This window comes from Clarias gariepinus, chromosome 3, assembly GCF_024256425.1.
Source record: "Clarias gariepinus isolate MV-2021 ecotype Netherlands chromosome 3, CGAR_prim_01v2, whole genome shotgun sequence".
In the NCBI taxonomy this organism is placed as follows: domain Eukaryota; kingdom Metazoa; phylum Chordata; class Actinopteri; order Siluriformes; family Clariidae; genus Clarias; species Clarias gariepinus.
In genome coordinates this window covers 37,347,942-37,374,855 of record NC_071102.1, presented here as the reverse complement: position 1 = coordinate 37,374,855, position 26,914 = coordinate 37,347,942, and the positions used below count along the sequence as shown (strand labels likewise).

The 26,914-nt window shown below is 39.2% G+C and overlaps 1 protein-coding gene across 3 annotated transcripts; it reads right to left on the bottom strand.

Annotated features, from left to right (window-relative positions):
* Positions 1–1,941: 1,941 nt before the first annotated feature.
* LOC128519677 (junction plakoglobin-like) lies at positions 1,942–26,914 on the bottom strand. Of its 3 annotated transcripts, XM_053493494.1 has the most exons (17): positions 26,830–26,914; positions 26,531–26,612; positions 22,161–22,209; positions 21,923–22,069; positions 21,610–21,851; positions 21,064–21,302; positions 19,629–19,830; positions 12,734–12,878; positions 12,548–12,651; positions 12,009–12,386; positions 8,003–8,149; positions 6,944–7,063; positions 5,670–5,820; positions 5,462–5,583; positions 4,929–4,971; positions 4,115–4,247; positions 1,942–3,940 (listed from the first exon to the last, which is right to left on the bottom strand). In XM_053493494.1, exons 3-16 carry the CDS (start codon positions 22,171–22,173, stop codon positions 4,117–4,119), a joined length of 2,184 nt encoding a protein of 727 aa, XP_053349469.1. In that variant the 5' UTR covers positions 22,174–22,209; positions 26,531–26,612; positions 26,830–26,914; the 3' UTR covers positions 1,942–3,940; positions 4,115–4,116. The 3 variants fall into 3 exon arrangements, with proteins under 3 accessions (XP_053349469.1, XP_053349472.1, XP_053349470.1); XM_053493497.1 differs by lacking the exon at positions 6,944–7,063; XM_053493495.1 differs by lacking the exon at positions 26,531–26,612 and having other exon boundaries at positions 26,830–26,905.

Genomic DNA, 26,914 nt, shown 5'->3' with positions numbered 1-26,914 from the left:
ATAACTGTACTTATTTATCGTAACAGATTTCTTTAAATAATCAGTCCAGATGAGTTCAGTACGGTATCTTATCTATCATTTTGCATATTTGGGGATCAAAATGTAAAGACAGTGCAGTATATGTTAATTCTTTCAAGAATTCTGTCCTCCTGTACAGGAGTGGCATGACGTCATTTTCATGCCTCATGCAGAGCAGCGTCCGCATGCGCAGTCATTAAGAAGCTTATAAAGCAGGCGAGCAGGTGCTGTGCGTTTGCCCTGATTGCATGTACGAGGTCTCCATCTAGCGGCCGGATTTTTAGTTGTTTTATATTTATATTTTACAAATAGCTGTTTTAAACCTGTGCTGTTACCTCCTCCTTATCTAAGGCAAAGACTTTGAGGTCTTCTAGGTGTTCTTATTTTATATATTTTTAGAACTCCATCTTCTATTCCATAGTGTTCTCTAGTGTAATGTTACAAAAAATCTTAAAATTTCTTAAATGTTTTTGTACAATATATTTCTATTTTATCCTAGTTCAATTTAATTTTTCTATTATATTTATTTTATTTCTTATTATAAGCTTTAATTCTCTTTTTAAGGTCACTGGCGGTCGTATAAGCATTTCACTACATTTAGGCATTTGGCAGACGCTCTCATCCAGAGCGACTTACATTTTTATCTCATTACACATCTGAGCAGTTGAGGGTTAAGGGCCTTGCTCAAGGGCCCAACAGTGGCAACTTGGTGGTTGTGGGGTTTGAACCTGGGATCTTCCGAACCGTAGTCCAATGCCTTAACCACTGAGCTACTGAGCTACCCCTGACCCTCACTACATAACGTCCTGTGAATTTTACTTTTACCTTTATTAGATTTAGTAAACCAAAAAATAGATTTAGGTGGCGTGATGGCATAGTGACTAGCACCTCCATGGGTTCGATTCCCCATGCTTTGTTTTTCTCCATCCAAAGACATATTAGGCTAAATTGGCGTTCCTAAATTGCCCGTATCACCTCTGTTTAAATGCTTACACACACTTACACACATTGACCTAAAACCTAACATCACCTCTTTTATCTGCACCTGCATGTAAACAAATTCACAATTTTGATTAAATGAATTGTAAATATTTTAAAACATATAGCTGTATAGCTTTATCAATTCATCCATAATGATCAAATTATAAAGTCTAACTCATTCTCTATGTCTCTCTGTCTCTTCCTCTCTGCCCCTCCATTGAGCTAACACTTTATGGTTTATCCCTGGATGAACATCTATACAACTTCCACTCTTTGTTCCTTAGGATTTCATCAGGACATGTTAAAATGGTTTATATTCATTAGTAACAGATGTACATTTCATCAGGCGCTTGGCCAAATATATAAATACTGTGTCTTTTACTTTTAATAAATATATACCTTTATGACAGGCGATGTGTTTGTATGTGACTGTATCTCCCCAGGTGCCAGTAAGCTTATCGAAGCACAGCGGACAGACCAAACAACTATTCAGCTATACTGTTTATTCAACTATTAGAAATTTAAAGCTTAACTGATAGTAAAGCAGTGAGAGTTAGAAGGTCAAACTGCAACTAACACAGAGGTGATCCACAAACCTTCTACAACTGAAATGAAGCTCTACCAAAGCAAAGGCCAATCTTACACCACCTAATGTCTATTTGTGAGGAATGTTAATGGAGAGTATGTTCAACTATGAAGATCCGAATTACACAAAGTGTGCAGCAACCACTGTTCCAAGAATTCTTGTTGACAATCTGCATAAACAATATATGTACTGCATATGTAAAAAAAAAAAAAAAAAAAAAAAATGCAGTCTCAACACTGGAAAACTGCAGTCCTTTTTTTTATAATGACACAGAAGCAGATTAAATAAATAAATAAATAAATACAGAACAAATGTGTTTGGAATTTTTAATTCACACTTTATTATAAAATCTTCACCATGTGTATAAAATAAGTATTTTTTTTTCTCAGATCAGACTGTTATGTGCTTTACAGCTTCCTGTTTTTAGACAGGAACACATTAAACACCATGAAACACTGCAGCAGTGTTTAACTCTAAGATTAAACTCAAAGCCTCATTCAGTCACAATACTGTCACACACACACACACACACACACACACAAACTGCTTACTTCAAAAACTACAGCTGCTGTTTAAAAGCTAGCTAGCTAATGTGCCTTTTGAGCTAGCGAGTTAATTAGCATTTAATTTTTTTTAGCTCACTAGCTATTAAGCTTTTTCAAGCTTATTTAAAACAAGCAGTCTCATACTAGCTAGCTTTACTGAACTTTTTTTTCATTAATTAATAATTTTTTTTTATGAAGACACTCTTCACACCAGGGCTGAATCCCCACTGAAGATCTTTAATGGTTTAATAAATGTGTCTCTAGTGGACTCTACTAGTGGATTAATGTAATTAATGGAAAGCCTTACTGGATTCTGGTGGTCTTTAATATCAATCAGAAAAAAACCCTGATGGAAAACATAAATTGATGCCCATCCCCTCATAAACACCATTAAACCTGATCTTCTCCAGCAGAGAGGACTAACAATGCTACATTTATTTATGTAATGTGAAATTCCTGAAGAAGTGTTTACAGTAAAGTAATGCTGATTCAGAGACTTGTTTTTCCAAAATCTTCTGACCGAGAGCTGAACTCACACTCACACACAAATATAATCACAGAGACAGAACAGACAGTACAGGTGCCATCATATAAAATCTGTTCATTACGTAAACACATGCAGATTTCAGCAGTAGTTTTTCTTCTCTTAGAGGAACAGTATCATTAACAAGCAGAAAAAAGTGAAACTCTTCAGTTCTCCATATTCCTCAGACTCTGCCTTCCAATGTCAAGCTCCACTCACATATATCCATATGCTCCACCCACATGTCATTAAGCTCCACCTTGAAACAATATTAAGCTCCACCCAAATGTCATCAAGCTCCACCCCACACATTCTTAAGCTCCACCGCCACATGGCCTTAACACCATACCCACATTGTAAATCTTCACCCCTGTGTCATTAAGCTTTACTCTCACTTAATATTAAGTTCCACCTCTACATGTCCTTATATCAGTAATGGATGAACTAAGGGCCATGTAAAGTTTGGCTATCCCAGAGCATTTAAATATGTGACGCCTGGGATAATTAGATTTTTATGCCTGTGTGATGAGCTCCTTAACCCCCTGCATGAGATTCGATTCAACTAACCAAACAGAGAGCACTCTCTATCTGCCTCTTTTACCTGGTTTACCCCAGGCCTGGAAGTCAGCCAGCAAGACAGCTCCAAAGTCGTTATTTTATGGTGGGATGCCGAGCTCCAGGAGTGATTGTGAGTCTAACCGAGTGAGCGCTCTCCTGAGTCACAGTTCATCAGTAGAGTGACCTCCATGAGCTCAAAACCATGAGAAGTGATGAACCAGTCGCTCTGTTTTCTGTTCCTTCTTGACAGTTAATAATAATAATAATAATAATAATAATAATGTTTTTCTTTTGATTTCGTTAGTTTTTTACACACCTAAAAATTAAGGGGGGGTCAAATAATACCAAAGTTTTTCCAGGATCTATAACTCCCCCTTTAAGCCCTGTTCACATGATCTTAAACTCTCAAGCCCCACTCATTTTTCCACAAGCACTTACTCCTGACATCAACGCGCCCTGCTTCCATATTACCTATAATTTTACCTCAGCTTGTCTTTAAGCCCCAATCACATATCCTGAAGCCCCAATCACATGTCCTTAAGCTCAACCTCCATGTTTTCAAGTTCCACCATTGATTATCCACTGGCTAATATTTTTGGTTTATATTTTAAGTGTTTTTTCTTTTTTATTCATATGTTCCCAGATCATTTCACGATGTCTGTTTTAATCTCCACAGGTCCTCAGGCTTCATGTCCATGTGTCCAACACCCTCCTGCTTACTGATTCAGTCTAAATAATAAAACAAGCTATTAGTTATTAGCTTAGTTATTACCAAACATAATGCTGATTATGTGGAGACATTTTGTGTGTGTGTGTGTGTGTGTGTGTGTGTGTGTGTGTGTGTTGTGTGTGTGTGTTGTGTGTGTGTGTGCGTGCATGCGTGTGTGTGTGTTCTCACTGTACTTTTAAAGGGGTTCTGGGTAAACATGTCTTGGGTCAAAGGCCATTTCTGGCACATATGGCTCATGGACATCAGGATCCAGAGGGAGAGCATCGACAGGAAGGTCAGAGTAAACATACAGAGAGGACACGCCTTCTACAGAGAGACAGAGAGAATAAACTTACAGAGAGGACACACCCTCTACAGAGCGACAGAAAGGATAAACTTACAGAAAGGACACACCTTCTACAGAGAGACAGAGAGAATAAACTTACAGAGAGGACACACCCTCTACAGAGAGACAGAGAGAATAAACTTACAGAGAGGACACACCCTCTACAGAGAGACAGGAGGATAAACTTAAAGAAAGGACACACCCTCTACAGAGAGACAGGAGGATAAACTTAAAGAAAGGACACACCTTTTACAGAGAGACAGAACGAATAAACTTATAGAGTAGACATTGCCCTCTACAGAGAGATAAAGAGATTAAACTTACAGAGAGGACATGTCCTCTACAGAGAGACAAAGAGAATGAATTTACAGAGTGGACATGTCCTCTACAGAAAGTTGGAGAGAATAAACTTTCATAGAGGACACATCCTCTACAGAGAGTAAGAAAGAATAAACATATGAAGAGGACATGCCCTCTACAGAGACACAGAGAGAATAACCTTGCAGAGAGTCTACAGAGAGTCGGAGAGAATAAACATATGAAGAGGACACGCCTCTACAGAGAGACAGAGGAAATAAACATACATAGAGGACACGCCCTCAACAGAGAGACAGGGAGAATAAACTTACTGAGAGGCTGTGTGTATGAGTGTGGGTGCTTACCATCTTGTACGTAGCCATGATCGAGAGTCATTGCACTGTGTGCCTGTAGGGAACACACACAGTATAAATAAACAAACAAACAAACAAACAAACACACACTAAGAAAGCATATGCATAAACATCTGTCTTTCCACTACAGTCAAACTTTGGATTGCGAGCATAATTTGTTCCATAATTTGTTAAAGTGTGCTTGTATATCAAAGCACTCGTATATCAAAGTGAAATTGCCCTATAAGAAATATTTAAAACCCTGATGATTTGTTCCACAACCCAAAATACTGATGTTGACTATACAAGTGACAGACGCGCACTGAGACTAAGCATGAAAGACGATTACCCACAATCCCACAGTGCAAGAGAGATAAGTACCTTTGACCAAGTTGTGATCATTTAACAAGTTTAAATGTATTCAAAAATTGGACTCGTCTTGCAGAGAGCTCACAGACAGTGAGTTATTTACAATGCAAGGTTCAAATCTGCACATTATGTTATAAAGGCTTTGTGTGTACGTGTGTTTGTGTGTGGTGTCTCACCATGTCCCAGGCATGTGTGTCGTGTTTGAACAGTGAGTGTGTGAGCTCCACTGATACTCTCTTCCTGTAGTCCAAATTTTTGTCTTCTGAGATCCTGAAGAGCACAGCGGCAGCATAGGTGGCTGAGAACAACACACACATACTCCATATTCATAAGTCAGAATTAGATGGCCTTGAGTGTGTGTGTTTGTGTGTGTGTGTTACTCACCTATCCCTTCATTAGTGGAGTGCAGTAGCTCCATCAGCGGAGCAGAAGCTCCTTCAGCGTCGATTAGTTCGGCCGAGTGTTTATCCAGAGCGAGTTCACACAAAACACCAGCTGACACTCGCCGCACACTCTCAACACACGAGTACAACAACTATAAAGAGACCAAGAAAAAGGACGACAAAAAGATAGTCAGGGAGAGGGAGATAAGAAGGGAATGAGATAAAAAGAAACACAGAGAGAATGTGATGAAAAGAGCGACATGGAGAGTGAGACACAAAGTAAGACCGATAATGAGGAAAAAGAGAGATAGAAAGAGTGAAACAAAAGGAAGACAGAGCGAGTCAAGAGGGACAGAAAGAGAGGCAGGGAGAGAGTAAGACAAAAGGAAGAGAGTGAGACAGAAAGAGAGGCAGGAGAGAGTGAGACAGAAAAAGAACTGGAGATAGAGTGAGATCAGAATCAAGAAGCCCACACAACTATAGTTCGGAATTGGACCTGCTTGATGAGGTGCACCTTAGCCTGCGCACTAGAGGCTTTTTTGGTTTGTTAGGTTGTAGCTTTGCAGGCCAAACCCACACACATAGCTCAACTATCCATGCAGAACAGAAGATCCAATCATTTTCCTAGAAAATGTTTAGCACAATCTCAAAGTCAGAAGCACACATGATAGTCCATCTGAGTGCTTTGCTTCTTTGCTTCGGCTTCGCGCCTATTATGACAGCATTCTGAAGGAATCTAAAGTCATGTCAATGTGTTACAAAGCTCTTAACTGAGTTCATTGTGAGATTGAGTTCCAGCAGTCCACCTCTGTTATAGAAGTGCATAGTCAGATATTCATCAGAGGAACGGGAGAACTATTAGCCATCTCTAGATCCGGAGGGACAACCTCTGTCAGAAAATTAATGCTGACTAAAAGCCCGTGTTTTGAACCATTACATTAATATTCCCCACTAAACCTCTGACTAAGAGAACAAAGTTCTTGGGTCAAAAAAGTCGTTTGGTTTGGGTCTGATATTGATGATGCCCTAAGAACCCTTAACCCATGATGGAGAAACTGGAATCTGTATCCCTGCAACACTGTCAATAGTACCTACAGCTTCAAGGCTCATTTAATAATGAGTGTTCAATGATCTGTCTACTAGGAACTCTAGAGACCGACTCCGTCCTTCAAGGGCTTGTGCAATGTATTAACTGAAGATAGTCCTTTGTATGGCTGCATAAAACATGATGTGGACACTTTGTTCTCTCTCTCTCTCTCGTTTTAACACACACACCTGTACAAACAGAGGGATGGTCTGCATGCTGGCGATTTCACCCCGGTTAATTGGATCCCTGGCCAAAATATGTAATGCTCCGGTGCAGCCCTCTACTATTTCCTCCATACTAACCCCATCCTGAGAGAGGGACACAGAGGCAGCGATAGAGGAAAAAAGAAAAGGACTGAGGGTTAGCAAGAGATACATAGAGAGTACTTTTCACATAGAGAGACTTTATTTATTTTAAAACACAAATGATTCTCTAACATCATCTTTATTGATGGCTTTCTACAGTTACAGTAGGACACTAGGGCTCGTTATGGGAAGACAGATTTGTTTAAAGGGGATTTTGTGCACAAAACTGAAACTTAATGTATAATTTTTTTGTGGTTTTACAAGGGGTGTTCAAGTCAAAGCAGGACTTTTGATTGTGCAAAATAACAGAACAGAGTAAAAAGTCCTTTTACTGGAAGAAAAACAGCAGATTTTTAGTAATGGTTTAACATCTCATAAAAAAAATTGATTTCAGATTTAATGGGAACACACTATTGATGATGATGGCATAGATTCCCAGCCAATGCCCAAACCCAGCCACTGCATGTACTGCCAGTCGGCATCTGGTATGAAACCTGTGTTAAGTTGTATGCAAATCGGATGGTCTACTGTTGAGACCCCTTGATGGGAGCAGCCGAAAGAACAATGACAGCTAATGAAAACGGGTTAGCAAGGGATCCTAAAAAACTTCACGTTAACTCCATCTGTTCAGAGGATTACTTTTAGTAATATTTTTATTATTACTGTTGGAAGATTAGTATTCAAACCAGGACATCGTGCTTAACATCTTGATTGGTAATGTGTACCGTTCACTTTTCCTTTAGTGTCTAGTCGACAGAGTTAATCTTCCAGTCTGCTGTTCATTATGCATGCACTCTCTTTTTGGTTTATTTGAAGTTGAATTCACTACTAATCATATTAGTATAGACCATTATTCAAATTTCAGCAGGTCTCGGGATCATAACTTCGATACTGCGATAGTTTCAGTGGCAAATCCTCGTTACTTGATAATTATCTGATTACCTGGTAGGTGTTCTGTGTGCTGAGTCTCTGTAGATCCTGATGAGCCTTCAGCAGCAGGTTAACCAGTCGTGGTATTGCACCTGCTTCCCTTAGAGGCGCCTGATTGGCTGGGCACAGTGCCAAATTACGGATCAGACCAACAATAGCCTATAGGAACACAAAGTGAAAAACATGGAATATGATTAGGTTAAAATGTGTCCCAATTCTTACTAAACATTTCAACTAATTAATAAAATTTTCTATTAATTTAGATTTTTAATCAATTTGCATTTTTATTTAAGTTTTAATATGTGACCACATTAGTACATTTTTATATATTAAAAACTCCCTTCATTAGTAAAAAGTCTATAATCACAGATTTACATGAAGCATGTAGATTGTTAGACTCTGTGGTCAAAAAAGGTACTGACTATACATCCTCACTTTAGTTTTCCTTATTCACTGATAAGCCAAAGTTAAACTGAATCTAATTATAACCTCATTATTTTCTGTTTCTGCATCTGTAGTGAAATATGTCAGATTAAATTTTTTATTCATGTTCATTTTACCATTATGTCTCAAGATGAGTGTTTCTGGATGTATACAATTATGCAAGACACATGCACATGCACAGGTTTACACTTCATTGCACTGATGCAATTGAGCAGGAAGTGATGCGTTTAAAACTCATGCAGCCACACACACACAGGAAAATTGGAGTTAAACCTTTAACAGGAACACAAAATTTAAAAAGCAGGAGGAGGATGAGGACAATGAAAATAAGAGTTTGATTGAGCATGAAATTAATTTGAAAAACGAATCTTATGTTGGACCTGCAATAGCAGCTACAATCTGGAAATAGATGCACTTATAGTCTGTTTCTTTTGACCGCAAAACAAGAAGAAGGGCGAAGTGAATAAGTACCATGGATGAATGAACTGACGCTTATATCCTTAAACAGAGAGATTATAAAAAGCTCTGAAGATAAATTAGTTCCTTAAATTGAATGTAAATAGTTTTATCCCTGCAGGCTGACGTATTTTTAGATTAAATGAGAGAAAAAGCAATGTAGGACATTTATTTATTTTCATGCAATGTAAATTATTACAGCACTTTAGGCTAAACTCTCTCTCTCTCTCTCTTTCTCTCTCTTTGTGTTAGTGATGTGCAGTTTTTCAGTTCCTCTGTAAGATGGCAAGCACACACACACACAGACACACACAGACACACACACACACACACACACACACACACAATTCAAAGCGGGATTTTTGATTGTGCAGATTAAAAGAATGCAGTTCTGAGAGTAAAAACTCCCTTTATCTCTTTCTATCCCAGCATTTCACTACCATTAAGGTAGAAAGTTTTCTCAGTATGGCGGAGCCATGATCAGACTGCCTGCTTCATGTCTGAAATGCTGGCCTACCAGGAACTTATTTAATGTCCTAAACATGTGGAAATGGCTTGGAGTGAGATCAGGACTGTAATGTGCAAGTGGCGTTGGTGAATAATTGTGTGTACAGTTCCTGCAGACAGATGCATGTCTTCCACAAGATGGTGAAAAGTTTTCCATCAATTTTTTAAGTATTAAGCATTCCAATTTCTGAATGTTCATGGGAACAATTTGTCTTACAGCTCTTAAATATGTCCTGCACCACTCTACCTCCACCACCTCTCTCCCACTCCAGACATCCTCATACAATACCAGCTTCTTTCCCTGCACCGCCATGCGCTTTTCCTAAATTATTATTATTATTACCTTATCTGTACTTCTATATCAGCATCCTTAAAGCAAATACTACATACTCTTTCCCAATATGTCCATTGAAATCTGCACCAATCACCACTCTCTTACCTCTGGGGATGCTCTGCATCACTTCATCTAACCTACCCCAGAAATTTTCTTTTTCTAATATATGTATATGTATATACATTTGTTGTTTGTCTTTCGATTGCTTCTGTCAAGGGGTCCCCACAATGGACCATCTGATCCACACAACAGCGTTGCACAGGTTTTACAGGTTTTTCTGTTATAAGAACAGAATGAGAACAGAACTTATCTTTTCGCTTTGTTTTAGAGTTAATATAACATTTTTCTAATAAAATCAATATAGAAGGATATTGAAGTTGAGAGCCAAGAATCAATACATCAAAATACATCAAAAGACTCATGTTTACATTACAATACATCAAAAGACTTATATTTATATAGATCTTGTATTACGGGAAATATCACGACCTGGTTCGGGAACAGCACCATGCAGGACAGACGAGCTCTACAGAGGGTGGTGCGATCAGCTGAGCGCATCATCCGCATCGAGCTCCCTGACCTGCACTCAATCTACAGCAAGCGGTGCTTGACCAAGGCCTGGAAGATCGTGAAGGACCTCAGTCACCCCAATAACGGACTGTTTACTCTGTTGCGGTCTGGGAAGCGATTCCGCTCCTTGAAGGCCAACACAGAGAGACTGAGGAGGAGCTTCTTCCCGCAGGCGATAAGGTCTCTCAACCACAACCACACCACTATGCAGAACTAACAATCTTTTCATCTTTTTCATAATTGATCAAATCCATCAATCTTCTTACATCCATGAACACTATGGACAATTACATGCTCACCTTCCTTCATATATACACTACATGTTGTACATTCACATCCTGGACCATTGCACAAAGACACTTTAATAACTTTGCACACCTACCTTCACAACTACACTACATTTTACAGTTTTACGTTTACATCCTGGACCAGTGCACAAAGACACTTTAATAACCTCTGCACTAAGACACTTTGTTCTATGCATATTTGCACACACCGTACAGTATATTTCAATTTGTACAGTAGATTTCTATTTTTGCACATCATATTTCTATTTTTATTTTTAGTTCTATTTTTTTCCTAGCACATTTCTATTTTTATTTTTAGTTCAATTTTTCCTAGTTTAATTTAATTTTTTATTTAATTTCTATCGTATTTCTTTTATTCATATTTATTTCTTATTTGTAAACTTTAATTCTCTTCTAGGGTCAATGGCAGCCGTATAATGCATTTCACTACATTTCGTACTGTGTATGTTTGTGTATGTGACAAATAAAAATTTGAATTTGAATTTGATTTATTATTAGTACAGTATATGATCACTTATTCTTTCACAATCTGGTGAGATAAATCTGCCTAAAAATGGCATCACATTATAGACCTCACAGGGCAGGGGTAGCTCAGTGGTTAAGGCATTGGACTACGGTTCGGAAGATCCCAGGTTCAAACCCCACAATCACCAAGTTGCCACTATTGGGCCCTTGAGCAAGGCCCTTAACCCTCAAATGTATAATGAGATAAAAATGTAAGTCGCTCTGAATAAGAGCGTCTGCCAAATGCCTAAATGTAGACCTATATAAAAGATTTTGCTTATGTACGAGGATGTGGATCGAAAATGATCCACACTCCGAGTATACTAAAACTTCTGTTGGCCACGCTGTCTTATCAGTGGTTCCCGTTCAAGGATACTGTCTCCACAGTCACTGCTGTGGAGATGTGAACATGTTGCAGTGTGAGGAAGAATTGACACTCCACATGTAATTTGCATGAAAGAAGAGCAGTGTGCAGTAATTCTGTTGTTTGTGTGGTCGATTTTTGTTTTTAGCAGTGTTCAGTGATTCGTTTCTTGAAGGTGTATCTGGTGATTTTGTGCATTTTAGGCATTTAGAATTTGTGCATATTATGGACAAAGTGTTAGGATAATCTGCAGACAAAAACCGATATGGACCGGTAAGATGGAAGTTTCCTAAAGAAAATCGTTACTGATGATGATCCATAGATTCATCACTACGAGCTTGTTGAGTTGAACACTCAGTGGATCTCAGGCATTCCCATCAGGTTTGTACATATTGGCACAGCAGCATATGTTGAAAACTGACAATTCTAGGCATCATTTTAATTAGCCAAATTTGCCTGTTGTTGTTCCACTAAAACACCATCACAAAAGCATAAAATATCTATTTACCTTTTGCACTACTGCACATTTACCTTGACGACCGGCCAGTAGTGTGGCTGCCCTAGGAGCTTGATGACAGCTGGGATGCCATAGTGAACTCGCACTTCGTTCTGTGCTGTCTGAGCAAGCGGGTGGCGGCCGGTGAGGTGGCGTAGGGCGCACACAGCTGGCTCAGCCACGTCCTGATTCACCGCAGCACATACGGCTAGCTCAGCCTCGTCCTGATTCACTGTGGTTCGCAGAAGAGCGTTGATAAGGGCCTCCACACCACCACGCTGCACCACCAGTGACTTATTGCGTGCATTATTACACGTCAGGTTAGAAAGGATTCCTGTAGCACACGTCAGAATGTTAACATCGTCTGAGCCGAGCTGAGTCACGAGGATGTGGAGCAGAGAGTCCAGACCTTCCTGAGGAGAGACAGGACTGCAGACCATCAGTCTCTGTGAAACCAGCTGTGTCATGGTTGTGAACTGATTACACACTGTGTACCAGAGTGGTTAAGTTATATATGAATAGAAATGGACTATCACTTGCCTCCTGTGAGTGTAATATAAATACAGTGTTCTACCTGTTTGGTGGCAGCATCACTCAAATTCCTCAAAGTCCAGAGACAGTTCTGCACAAGACGAGCACTGGAACCGGTCAGGTGCAGAGCGAGAGCCTGCATGCCTCCTTCAAAGACACATAAAAGACCAAAGATTTAGAGCGAGATCTTTATCTTCTACGAACTGGAAAGTAAGGAACACTAACACACCTGCGTTGACGATGGCAGGTTTGTTGCTGGGACACACAGACAGCACCTTCAGCACTCTGCTGGTTGTCCACAGCAGCTTCTCATAGTTATAGTTCCTCATGATGTACACTAAACTCTCAGGACCTCCACTTGCCAGTATGATCAGCTATACACACACACACACACACACACAGAAACACACAGAGAAAAAATTGGTGGAAAGCAAATTGAAAGCTTGAGATGATGAGGGCTCTTGAGTTAATGGCTCTCATCATCTGGAGGTGTTAGTTATAGCCTTACCCAGCCCTGAGAATCTCGTTTTCTGATTAGTTTACTGATTAGTATAGAAATGTAACATCTGTAAGAGAAGTTTTGCCAACAGAACAGCAAGAGCAATGTTTCACATTTAATACTTTACTTTCTATGAATAACTGGAAAATCAAAATGATATCCCACTATGTAATATATTTAATGATATTTGATTTGGAGCAAATATCTGTTTGGAGCAGTGGTGGCTCAGTCGGTTAAGGCTGTGGTCGGGGGTTCGAGCCCCAGCATTGCCAAGTTGCCACTGTTGAGCCCTGTAAGCTGGCTGACCCAGTGCTCTGACCCCAGTTTTCTAATTAGTTTTCAAAGAAGGAATTTCACTGTGCTCTAAAGTACATAAAAGTACATAAAGTACATGTGACAAATAATTGAATATTTTATTCTATGATTATAGAATTAATCATTAATTATTATTAATGTTAGACATACAGCAGCTTGCAAAAGTTTTTAAACCCCTGGAAATAGATCTCTCTGAATAAATAATAAATATATGAATAGATATTCTTCCTTTTTATTGCACGCTCATGCTCTCTTGCAGTCATTTTTCAATGTCAAAATTAATTAACAATTTAGCAAGGATTTCAAAGAAGATCAAACACTGAAATTCCTGCTTTCATCCAAGCATTCAACCCTACAGGGTGCAAAAGATCTGCATGAAAAATATTGTCTTAGTGAAGACATTATTGACTAATAATTTCCCATTACTTGTTAAATATTTAAAGTGCATTTTTCCAAATGAACAAACAAAAAAACACTCAAACTGTCATTCTAAAGCCTAAATCTAAAAAATTAAGACTTAAGAGCATTATAAAGAGTATTAGGTAAGAAAGTATAGTAGAAAGTAGGGATGCACCGAAATGAAAATTCTGGGCCGAAAACGAAACCGAAATTTTTGGATGCACTTGGCCGAAAACCGATACCGAAACCGAAAATGGCTTCATTAAAAAACATGTTTAAAATATTTTTATTTTTTGTTTGTATTAAAAAAATGTTGCATATTGCAACTTTGCTGTCCTCATCTGAAACTTTGAAGTGCTTCCAAACCGCCGACATACTCCGTGTTTGATGCGTAATGACAGCGCGAACGAGACGGGAGGATGGGAGAGGCGTGGCGACAATTTCGGCTTTTATTTTCGGCGCTTTCTTACGTTTCGGCCGAAACCGATAATGCTATTTCGGCCTAAAATTTTCGGCGGCCGAAATTTCGGTGCATCCCTAGTAGAAAGTATAGTAGAAATTAATAGCTTAGAAATATGGTGTAATATGGTGTAAGATTATTATCTGGACATTGCTGAATCACACCACAAATGCACTACTTCAAAACAACACAAAACAAAATCTATACTCCAAAAGGAAAGCCACTGCATGGCCAACAATCACATTCTAAAACAAAACTCAACTTTGCTTAAATCTTTCTGGTCACTCTCTGAAGTCTTACATCTATAGTGACTCCTGCTGGATCCCTGACCAATAATGCATCACATATCAACATTGCATCACATCTTACCTCTTTAGTTTTCTTTGCCAAGTCTTAGCTTTGGCGAATGCATTAGACAAATTACATCTTGTGTAATCAACTAAAGCTTATACAGTTTCCAATTATCACTTTAAACCAAGTTCAAGTAGGCTCTATTGTCATTGCAACCATATACAGTTAGTACACAGTGAAACGAAACAACGTTCCTCCAGGACCAAGGTGCTACATGCAACATAAATTTACAACATAAATTAACAGAGACACTAAACAGTAAACTAGCTAATCAAGAGGCCTAGGTAACTGGCTAGCAGAGACAGGACAGAGAGACCTAACATAAATTACAACATAAATTAACAAAAACTAACTAGCTAAGTATAACTATTTTTACAGACAACATAAAGTGCACGTGCAAATGTGCAAACAAGAGCAACAACAAAGTGACAGTGCGCAACCACGACATAACAAACATAAAATATGGTGTTGAGGTAGTGGGTAAACGTAAACGTAACAGTTACAGAACATAAAATATGGTGTTGATGTAGTGGGTAAAACGTAAACATTCTTTAAAAACAGCAGCAAGCATTGAGGAAATAGTGCAAAAATTAGTCCAGTAATGATCATTGTGCAAAAGATAAACAGTGAAGCATTTACAGGTTGGTGTGTACGATAATTTGGTGGTGTAGGTCAGTGTGTCTGCACTTGTGTTGATTAGTCAGTCCAGTCCCAATATTTTGAGGTAGTTGAGTTAAGCTGTGTGATAATGTTTGTGTTAGTGTGTCTGTGTGTGTGTGTGTGTTTCAGTCCAGTCCCTTTTTGTTGAGGAGACGGATGGCTTGTGGAAAAAAACTGTTGCACAGTCTGGATGTGTGTGCCCGAATGCTTCGGTACCTTTTTCCAGATGGCAGGAGTGTGAAGTGTGTGTGAGAGGGGTGTGTCCGATCAGCCACAATGCTGGTGGCTTTGCGGATGCAGCGTGTGGTGTAGATGTCTTCAATAGAGGGGAGAGAGACCCCGATGATCTTCTCCGCTGTCCTCACTATCCGCTGTAGGGTTTTGCGATCCGATATGGCACAATTCCCAAACCAGACAGTGATGCAGCCGCTCAGAATGCTCTCGATAGTTCCTCTATAGAAGGTGGTCAGGATCGGTGGTGGAAGCTGGGCCTTTCTCAGTCTTCTCAGAAAGAAGAGACGCTGTTGGGCTTTCTTGTGTAGGGAGCTGGTGTTAAGGGACCAGCTGAGGTCCTTCTCTAGGTGGACACCCAGGAATTTGATGTTTTCGACGATTCCCACAGAGGAGCCGTTGATGCTCAGCGGAGAATGGTCGCCTCGTGTCCTCCTAAAGTCAACAACCATCTCCTTTGTCTTGTCAACATTTAGAGACAGGTTGTTGTCTTTACACCAGTCCGTTAGCCTCTGCACTTCCTCTCTGTACGCTGACTCGTCGTTCTTGCTAATGAGACCCTTGCAAATGCTTGCAAATGCTTAAAAGACATGACCTCACTTCAGAACATAGTTCCAGAACTTAATGGTCTTTTTCTCACCCTCCCTGATATCATTTTTGAACAGTAAGCTCAAAAGCACTGAGGAAGCGACAGAGGTGATGGGGGAGGAATAGATTGGCCCATGTTGTCAGGATCCTGAGTTAGTTCATTATTTAGGCTTATGCTCCATAAGTTTTTGGTTTGGAACTTTTTCTACCAACTGCCATATTGATAGAGTGGGCTAGAAGTCTTTTGACCAAAGTTCTCGGTCTCACTGTACTGTTTGAACTCTGATGAGATGAACTGTGTGCCACTGTCCATAGTTACCTCTAATGAACAGTCACTTCCTCACTGATGGTGGTAGGGAGGTGAGCGATCTGCATGTCGCTAGAATAGTAGTCAACAATCACCAGGTAATGGTTAACATCCCGTTTGCCTAAAATCTCAGCCATGGACCTTTCATCAGGGGTGTAGCCATCAGATGCCCTTTCTATGAGTGGGCCTGTTTCCTCAAATTTTTCATGTTTTTACCTATTTATCATTTCCAAGTATCATATCTAATTTGTGGCCACTACATGATGATCTTTATGTATATGAAGAGTAACAGCTTTTTGCTGTAAAGAAGCAATGACAATTATGTCATTGTATAGGAAAAGCCAATTGGCCTCTGAGAGAAAAGCCCTGGCTCTGTGGTTTGGGGGGAAATTGTGACAGTCAGTCCCCGGTAACAGATCGAGTTGAAATGACATGCACATACGCTTTGACCTCTTCCACTGTGTCTCATATGCTACAGAATTTCAGGGCGTGAAATTTTAAAATGAAATTTTTTTCTATGTAATAGATCCATGGCATCAGTTCCCTCTTCATTGAGACACATCACAAGGGTTCTCTTTATTTCTTCCTCTTCTTGTGGCACTACTGGGAATGGAATGCAGCATGGTGTGGTGACCTCTATTTTAACAGGCTCACAAACTAATAGTCCAACCTCCTCAAAGACATACTTAAAAGATTAAATCTCACCTTTTCATTCCTATCTGACCTCCTAACAAATCCTTAGTAAACAGAGCTTTCATGACATATACCCAAAATGACTATTTTGGCCCCTTACTTCTAGTAGTAGTATTCTGACTATGTCGTTGTATGCTCCTCACTTGGCTATGTGAACATTGCGTTGCTATTTTACAGCACTGTGTCTTTTTCACTTTGTAATTGTATGTATCCACTGACATTACAGAGATGTCTGCACACTTATCAATCATACATTTGACATTTGTACCCTTATTTAGCAGCTCTACAGGCTATTTGTCTTTGCGCTCACTGTTAGCATCTGTAATGTTCCCTCATCTTTACTGTGATCCATTTTTACAGCCCCTACAGTTTTCGCTTTGCACGCCCCTTCAAAATGTCTCAGCACTTTTTCCTATATCATATGAGGATATAATATCATAGATTCTTCCAAATCTTGTGCAGCTCTTCCCGTCTCACCCGTTGTATTTTTTTTCCTTTGCTGCTTACTATCATTGCCATTATGTCCTTTTGCCAATAGTTTAGTATTTGTGATCTTTTAGGTGACCACATTCATCTCACACTCCTTCACTGCGCAGGGGTTTGAATTTTGATTAGACCAGACTGATGAGCCATGCTGATGGCTTCCTCCTAGCATTAGCTTGGGCTTTAGCTGTAGATTGTAAGCACCTTGCATGTCTGCAATCCTAATAACATGGTCCCATATCTATTCATCTTTAGATGCCCTGAAGTCACAAGTCTCTACTAGTTTGATGCAAAAGGTCTGATGAAAGATTTGACACATTCACCTGTTTGACGTGATTGTCTAATTACTAGTGCTGTCAAAATTAGTGCATTAACGCATGCGATTAATTTAAAATATTTAACGCATTAAAAAAAATTAACGCAATTAACGCGGTTGCAGTTTTTTTTATTTCCTGTTGTGGCTGACGTGTGTTCAACGTGCAAAGAAGTATGGATAAGACCAAGGAAGGACTTTTAGACGGAAAGTTTCAGTATAAAACTCTGCCGGATGGTTCTGTGGATAAAACAAAAGTAATCTGTACATTTTGCAAAGCCGAATTTAAATACCAGAGAAGTAATTCGTCTTTGACATATCACTTAAAAGCAAAACACCCCACCGAATCAATCTTTACAGGGCCTCGCCAATGTAAATTGCATTGATTGTATTGAAATTCAAATGACACAAATGGCACATACCTGTGTTTTTATTTCTGTAATAAATATGGCTTTCAAGCCAACAGTTAATTTGGAGAATATTGATGGTTTATTGCAGGTATGTTGTTTACTGTACATGAGAAAATCTGTGTTACAAGTTAAACAAAAATTCCAATAAACAATCATATTTGAATTTAAATAGTTTCATTGTCTTGAGTTTACATTAATTATTTACATTTACATATCCAAAAAGTTTCAGTCTTTTAATTGTGATTAATCACGATTAATTGCAAAAAATTGTGCGATTAATTAGTTAATTTTTTTTAATCGATTGACAGCACTACTAATTACACATTCTTTTATTGTCCTACATTTGGCCATGAAATGTTCATTAAATTTGCTCACTACTAATTTGTAATAATTGTTACTATTTTCTTGTGTGAAAGCATAAGTACTCCTGTTTTTTTTTCCACCTACCATATAACAGGGCATTTATTTGCACACTGTTGACATCTTCGTTGGGTTTTATGGCACTCTGGCAGGGAACATTTTGCAGCTGCTTCTAATCGCTCCCCTCTCCCCTTTACCCATCACAGACGTGAGTTACAACCACTTTTGATACCACGACATGAAAAAGAAGCAAGAAAGTGAACTCTCACTCATGAGCTCAACACAACTGCGATGCTGGATGCTTGACCAATAGCACATCGCTTATCAGCGCCACATAACAGGAGGCCAGAGAGACACTATTGCTAAAGAAGCAGTGGTTAAAAAAAAAAAAGGGTTTTACATTGGCCAGACCTGAGACTGAGGCACATTTTAAAAACTGAAGGCAACAAACATGTTACAACCAACCTGAGTAAATCTAATGAGGGTTGCTTTCCTTGTATTTTCGATCTTACACATTCTGCACGTACATTTTCTTAATATGGCACAAGTCAACTACCTCTGCATTAGAGGTTATGATGCTATAGACTCATTACATATCTCTACCAGGAACCAAACCATTTGTGGTGACATGACTGGATGGCAAGATCTCATTGACGTCAGAGAATGAGTAATGAAATGTAATAAAGAATAGACATCATGATCTAACAGAAGGCATAACACATGGGATGGCATGAATCAGGGTAATTAAATTAAACAGAAAGTGGGATGTAATTCATGAAGGAATAATGCAATGAATAACACATGCTTATGGAAGACTGATCTAATGAATCTGGCAAGATCCCATTGATGCACCAACAGGCAGCCGTAGACAGAGTGGGTGTGAGCCAGTGTTCTACATGACACCATCAGAAAATAGAAGCTAGTAGAATCCATTGATATGAGTGAAACAGAAACATGCTGCTTCCTTCTAAAGTTTCAGGCATCTGCAAACACAAAGCAGATTCCAAACGTGTGGAGGCAAAAAAATAAGAAGCCATCCAAACAAACACACACACCTTACTCTCCTGGTTGGCATAGGACAGGATCTGCAGGCAGTCGGTGGTGATAGCAAGGAACTTTGGGTTTGTGTGTTTGAGCAGAGGAACAATCTTCTGCAGGCCATCACACATTCGCACTGCCATCTTGGAGCCATCCTGGTGGAGCAGGAGGTTGTGGAGTGTAGTGATGGAGTAAAATAGCACCGCCTCCACGGGAGAGCTGACACAGAAAGACGGAAAGAAAGATAAAAAGAGAGGATAGTGGCATGTCACTAGGAGAACCAAGAGAACTGAGGAACTGTTATGATCTGGTCCAATGCCAAAAAGTTTAACCAAGTGCTTAAACAAAAAGTCGGACTTTTATTCTGTTTATTCCTGATTGATTACACACCCTGCGGGGGGAAAAGCTGAGTAATACACAATGGTTTCTTGGTGCCATTTAACACATTTTTTATTATCAGCTGATATAAGCATTTTCAATTTATCAAAAAGCATACTATTAAAATTGATTGTTTGATGTTTCATTTAAGGACCTTTGTGGCAAGTGTTTTAAGAAGCAAAGTTAGTTCAGGCAGCAGCTGAACTCGCTCAGTATGTTTTCGTGACCGTGTTAGTCTGACTAAAAACAAATGTTAATATGTTAGCCTGGTTAAATTGTACTGCTCAAATTCAGACTTACACCTAAATAATGCGGTTCGCAGTCAAAATACTCCTGCATGTATTAATCCACAGTTCCCTTACCAGTTTTTAACCCATAAGTCAAACAAAATTAGAAAATGGTGAAAGAAGCTGCTAACAATACAGCAGTGCGTCTGTCTTTGGATAACAACCTAGGGTTAGAATCTCATGTGTACAGAACATAAAGCAATAATGAATGTACGAAATGTACATCGCCACCTGTCATGATGAAGTTGAACATACTTCAGTCAATAAATCAATTCCCCTACTGTGCTTGTATAATGGGACAAAGAGAGTAGTCCAAGTCAAGCTTTATACATAGCTCAACTTAACTGTGCAGGTAAATGTACTGAGTGGCAGGCTCAATTCTGTTTTAGCATGGTTATTATCTGAAACATTCACAAGGGGGCTACATTTTTTCTGAAAAATCTACACTTTAAACTCAAACACTCACTCGTTAAGTCAATATGATTTGAGAAGCTACACCACATAATCTGAACCCAGGTTGTTGCATAATGATTATGCTGTCATAGTGACTGAGTAAAAACTTAGGGGTTTGTTTTCTTATCTGTAGTTCCTCAAAATAAACTGTTCAATCTAAATAGTCTTAACACAAAGAGCTTGCTTGTATGTTTGATGAAGTGTCTATTAGCAAACAGAACTGTTCCTAAACCATACCTAAAACTAGAACCATGAGTTTTGTGCTTTTGTGCATGAGTTTTGTTTCAGTGCCCGTATCTGTTGCTGTGCAATAAGAACATCATCAGCGTTTTACCTGAGCATGTTGATGAGTGCGGGAATGCCCCCGGCAGTGAAGATGGCATTCAGGCCCTGGTGATGGTGAGATAGGCAGTGCAGGATGCTGGCCATGCAGCGAATCGTTTCCATGTCGCTTGAGCTCTGCATCACACGTAGCATCGATGACATCATCACCGCTGTCTGCATCATCACATGCCGGGAAGCATCATTACGGACCAGGCGGCTCACGATCAGAGCTGCCTTCCTCACCACCACCTGAGTCCAGGACCATTAGCACTGCTTAGTGAGCTTTTGGTAATCTTTAAAATCTTTTCATTCACAGCTGCTTATACGAGTTTGAATCCTATTGGTATACACCCTTATCCAAGTTGCCTTGTGCTAGTAACAGGTTTAGCCAAGAAGTAAAACCAATTTAAACATATTTTTCCTGCAACAAAATGTAATAAATTCTAACTATCTTCTTGTAAAATTTCCTCTAACCATAGATTTTTTTTCTTTTCTTTTTCCTTTATGTTTTTTGCTTGAAATGAAGTAAATTGACAAGTACTTGATTTGCACATACCTGGTCATCGTCAGTCAGTAGTTTGATGAGTTCTGGCATTGCACGTTTAGCGAGTTCAGCATCATCCTGGTAGTTGATCAGATGAACAATGGCTTTGTTCAGGAGGTGTGAGGGTTCAGTCAGACGCTGAACGTTGGACTGTGAGTCACTTGTTGCTAGTGTCTCACGCTCTGCTAACGTCTCAGGAAACATGGCCGCCCTTACACGCTGAGCTCGGGTCAGAACCAACTGCGCATCAAAATCTGAGGAAAGTAGTTAAGTCTTTCAGCTAATTGCTAATTGTTAACACAGAGAGACTTAATCTTGGTCATACCTGCACTACAGTCGTCCAAGGTAAATGTTTTAGCACTGATCTCTGATTGTTCCTCATCGTTTACAGTCGTGGCTCCTGATTGGATGCCAGAATCTGCTGCATAATACGTCTTTTGCCATTCAGCTACCTTCACCTCTGCTTCACTTACTGGACATGCACACAAAAAAAATTATAATTAACACCATGTTCTGAGTAAAAATATCTCTCTGTCTCTCTCTAATGTTTTGTATAATCATACTTGGAATGGACATGTTCCACTGTCCTCCTGGTCTACTCGCCTGTCCAACCTGAAAAACAGTAAACACATTTGTTCATTAAAGACAGAACAGCACACTGTGTTACACTTCTTAAAACAGCTGGGGAAAAAGCTTGAATTATTTCCTGTCGTGCAAGATGAAATGCTCACCTTGCATGCGATAGTCAGTCCACTGCAACAGTTTTTGCAGTGTAACAAATATTTAAGGAATATATTGTCACCACTTGATGCAGAGAAACAAGTTTATACTTTTGTCACCTCTAGATTGGATTATTGTAAGCCTTACCTTTTGGATCTTCAGCTAGGTGCATAAACAAGCTCCAGTTTGTCCAGAATGCAGCAGGAAGAGTCCTCATTAAAACTAAAAGATATGAACACATCCCCCTCATCTTATCCACACTGCACTGGCTCCCAGTGAAATTTCACATCGATTTTAAAATCCTACTATTGACCTATAAAGCACTAAATGGTCTTACACCACAGTACCTGAGTGAACTGTTTTATGGTCTACCACGCCTACTTCAATCAAAGGATGCAGGCTAATTGTCAGTACTGCCAATTATAAAAAACTACAGCAGGAGGCAGAGCTTTTTCTTATAAATCTCCAAGGTTATGGAGTAGACTTCTAATTAATGTTCGGAATTTAGACACAGTCTCAGTATTTAAGTCTAGGCTGAAAACCTATTTATTTAGCCAAGCATTTTGTAAATAGGTTTGTTGGTAGATAATGGGGCAGCTCTGGCGGACTCATGGACGTAGAGTATTATGGTGAACTGGTACTGGTGAAATGCTGTCTTCCCCACTCTCATTGATCACTCAGGTTTGTTGATGGTGGAGTGATTGGTTGCTTTACATCTCAGGAAGCCCTCATGTCTGTGTTTCCTTCTGGCTCTCCCTTTTAGTTATGCTGTCATAGGTAGTCTGCCGGAAACCCTGCTTGCACTCTGCACTAAATATGCATTTACCATATACTGTACACCATATTCACCATAACTGTGACCGGTTCCATTTTACCATAAAGATTGTCCTGGACTCAGCTGATGCAGACTGGTGACTACAGTCACTCAGTAGTTCAGGACTGGAACTTCTACAAACAGTTTTGTACTTGAGGCTTATATAACGTCAGTGGACGCCATATATCTTGAAAACATCTCCTGTTATACTGAACTTACCGCCTCCTAACACTCAGTATGACTGTATATCAATGCCTGCCATCTGATGTCACCCAAATAAGGATGGGTTCCCTGTTGAGTCTGATTTCTCTCAAAGTTTTTGCAATCTACTGCAATCTCAGGGAGTTTTTACTTGCCACCATGGCATAAACATTAAACACATCATATAATGTGTTATAACAGATACAACAGTGTAAGTCATTAAGTGTTACAATCATAACAGTATTATAGCACAAAAGGTCAGAATAAACACCTATCTGAGCTAATATTTTATTGCTCTACCTTGTGTGCATACTGTATATAAAACTTAGCCCGGGCAGAAACACTGTGTGGTTTGCACTCCTGTAATATAATTGCATGTTTCAGTTACAACATTGTAGCTTCTTCAGTGAGAGTGCATGGCTTTCATAAACCCTGCAGTGTAATCCATAAGTGTGTATACAAATCAATTTTAACTTTATAACTTGGAGCCGAGTCCATTAATTAACACTGCTAATGTCTTTATCCTGCAGCAGAAGGCTGCCCAGATTCAACTCAATATAACAACGTCCTTGAGTTGCAGATTTACAGTGAAAATTAATTTGACTTGCATTTACAAAGCCAGTAAAATAAGCCTCCTGGGCTTCCTGTGCTCAGAGTAAAGTGTACATGTTGTGTTTCAATCAGCAAGATGATGGAGGAGCTTTAAAGATCGCTCCAAAAGGCACTGAGCCAAAGACTAGTTTTTATTCTGAACATTTTTCCTAAAAAATGCTGCATTTCACAAAAGAGATGATGCTACAGTCGCTTATGCTGTAGCATCTGTTTTGTCCGTCTTTTTGTTTTTTCATCATTCCTGAATTTCAAAGGCAGAATGGTTTTCTGAGCTTCTTTCAGGAAAAACCTCTAGCGTCATTATCCTGTTCCTGTTATCCCTCACTTCAAAGGTGTTACAATTAGAGGCTGATTTTATCCACAAAATTGCAGGAGAACTGCAACTTTTCATTTAAGAACTAACATTCAAGATAAACTGTGTTGTTATTGTGTACAGTGAAACCTCGGATTGCGAGTAACGCTCGTAATACAAGGTTCCACTGTATTTCGTGAATAATGAGCTTTATACAATCATCTCTATAAATATATATATTCTCTAAAACTAACGATGATGTGTTTGCTTAATATGCTAGTATGTGTGTGTGTGTGTGTTTGTTTGTTTGTCCGGGTGTGTGTACTATTAATATGTCAAAAACTTTTTTTTTTTAAAGCCACTTTTAAGCCTTCAAAGTTAAGACATCAAATGCCTAGGTGTGAATTTGTTCCCTGGTTCTCTCTATAATGCACTACTCAGGGTGCAGCAGTGTGTTAGCAGTGTCCAAATTCCTGTGGAACAAATATATTCCTTGGACAGTCCACTCGGCTAATTACCCATAATGCACTGGAAATCCAGTGTACAACTGATACACACTACTTCCTCTTCTTTCAGGTCAATATTTCCTGATTAGGATGAACAGAAACAACACAGAGACAACACCCAGGGGTGAGGAGATGCAGGAGAAGCATGCAACTCAGCTCTACTGTTACATCCATCCTCGATCCAATAAACACAGTCAGCCCTGTGTCAGAGATGCTTTAGGTCAGTTTATCAGTTTAGTCAGGTTCATTGAGTGCAATTTATGTAATTATTTTATGAAGCTCATGTATTAATTAAACTCCATATTGGGCATCAGGGCATGAAATGTTAATTTCTGTCTTTTCTTGTACTGGTTTAATAAATATAATGCACAAACATCTGTAAAAATTATAAACAAGCATAGCCAGTGGTGCAACAGATAACGAGTCTGATTATTACTCAGGTGAGTATAACTTCTGACCTAGCTTTCCCTTAAATACTTAGGTTCATCTATTCATTCATCTTCTAAACCATCCTGTCTGTGGTCGTGGGGGGCATGGAGTCTATCCCAGAAGACTAAGGGCAGGAGGCAGGGCACTGAAGGTGTGAGACTAAGGGCACTCTGAACAGGGTGGCAATGCATCGCAGGGGGCACACAAACACACACACAATGGACAATCTGGGAATGCCAATTAACATAATCTGCATGTCTATGGACTATGGAAGGAAACCCACTAATCACAGGTAGAACATGCAAACTTTAGGCACGCAGACCCAAGTCAGGAATCTCCAACAGAGTTTGTAGACTAACGCCACTGTCAGTCCATTAACTTAGTGAACCAGTATCATAATGGATTAATTGATAGAGACTTCATATCTGTCTTAAGTCACTCTGAATACAGACATTCTGCACTTTGACCTATAACTTCCTAAATTCTGTGATTTAAATATAGTAAAACGTTGTATTATATATGTGACAAACAAAGGCTTCTTTATCTACAGGCCAGGCAGAACAATGCTAAAGAAGAAGAAGGTTAGTTAATAAGGTCAGTTCATCTACTGAGATATTTACACCTATGCTTTTGTGACATGTTTGGATTGTAACTAATACCAAAACGTCAATGCTGCAACAAAAACTACAGGCTGATACCAAAAGTACTGTAAATTCTGTGACCAGGGACAGACGAGATGTTGGAGGTCAGAACCTCCTGGTCTCATGGGATTTTCACACAGTACTCTGCAGAGGTTACACTCAATGGGGTGAAAAAGACTTTTTTGTATTTTTTTTTTTTACAAAAAGTGTCCACTGATAGTGAATGATGCAGAAACGCTGTGCTGATGTGAGAGAGTCAAAGGAGGATTATCAGATCAGTCTGAGCTGACAGAATGCCTACACACACCCACTGTGTGGTGTTGAGCAGAAAAGCATCTCAAAATGTTACACATCAAAACTTATGGCATCATTTGAAAAATTTCTTTTTATATAAAACTGCAAAAGATTGTTTAAAAAATGTACAGTATATGCCAATGTTAATTAGTATATTTTATAAATGTATTCTTTTGAACCATATTCAGCAATGTAAAAATATAATGCAAGCAATATTAGTATTACTGTTGTTGTTGTTAATAATAATAATAATAATAATAATAAGTAAATAAATGCACAGCAGTTCTCTGTCCCTGAAATCATGCCACGTGACTCCTTTCAGCTCCATGTTTTATTCTATTATTTAAAAAAATAAATATATCATTTTGTGACATATAGAATTTTGTTTGTTTCTGTGTGTGTGTGTGTGTGTGTGTGTGTTTACCGGCTCGGAGTTTGCAGCAAACCGGTGACACGATTAGCGCGTGATTCTGCGTGATTTTTCCCCGCGGTGCTCCGACATGCGGCTCAATGCGGCGAAAAGAGAGGGTTTTTTATTATATATATAATTGTAGACATTAATTGCATAATGATGTGATGATGGTGATGATGATGCGCGCGGAAACATCACGCCCATCACGCGCCACTGAACACCGATGTCTACTGCGCGCGGAAGATCAAAGCCGGGATCAAGGAACAATAATAAGAAGAATAAAATAAGATAAGTTTTGTTTGTTTGTTTACCTCTCACGGTGTCCGCGCGCTCTTCAGTAATCACCGGGCTATTAATCACAGCTAACAGACTGGTCCTCTCACAGCCGCATTCACG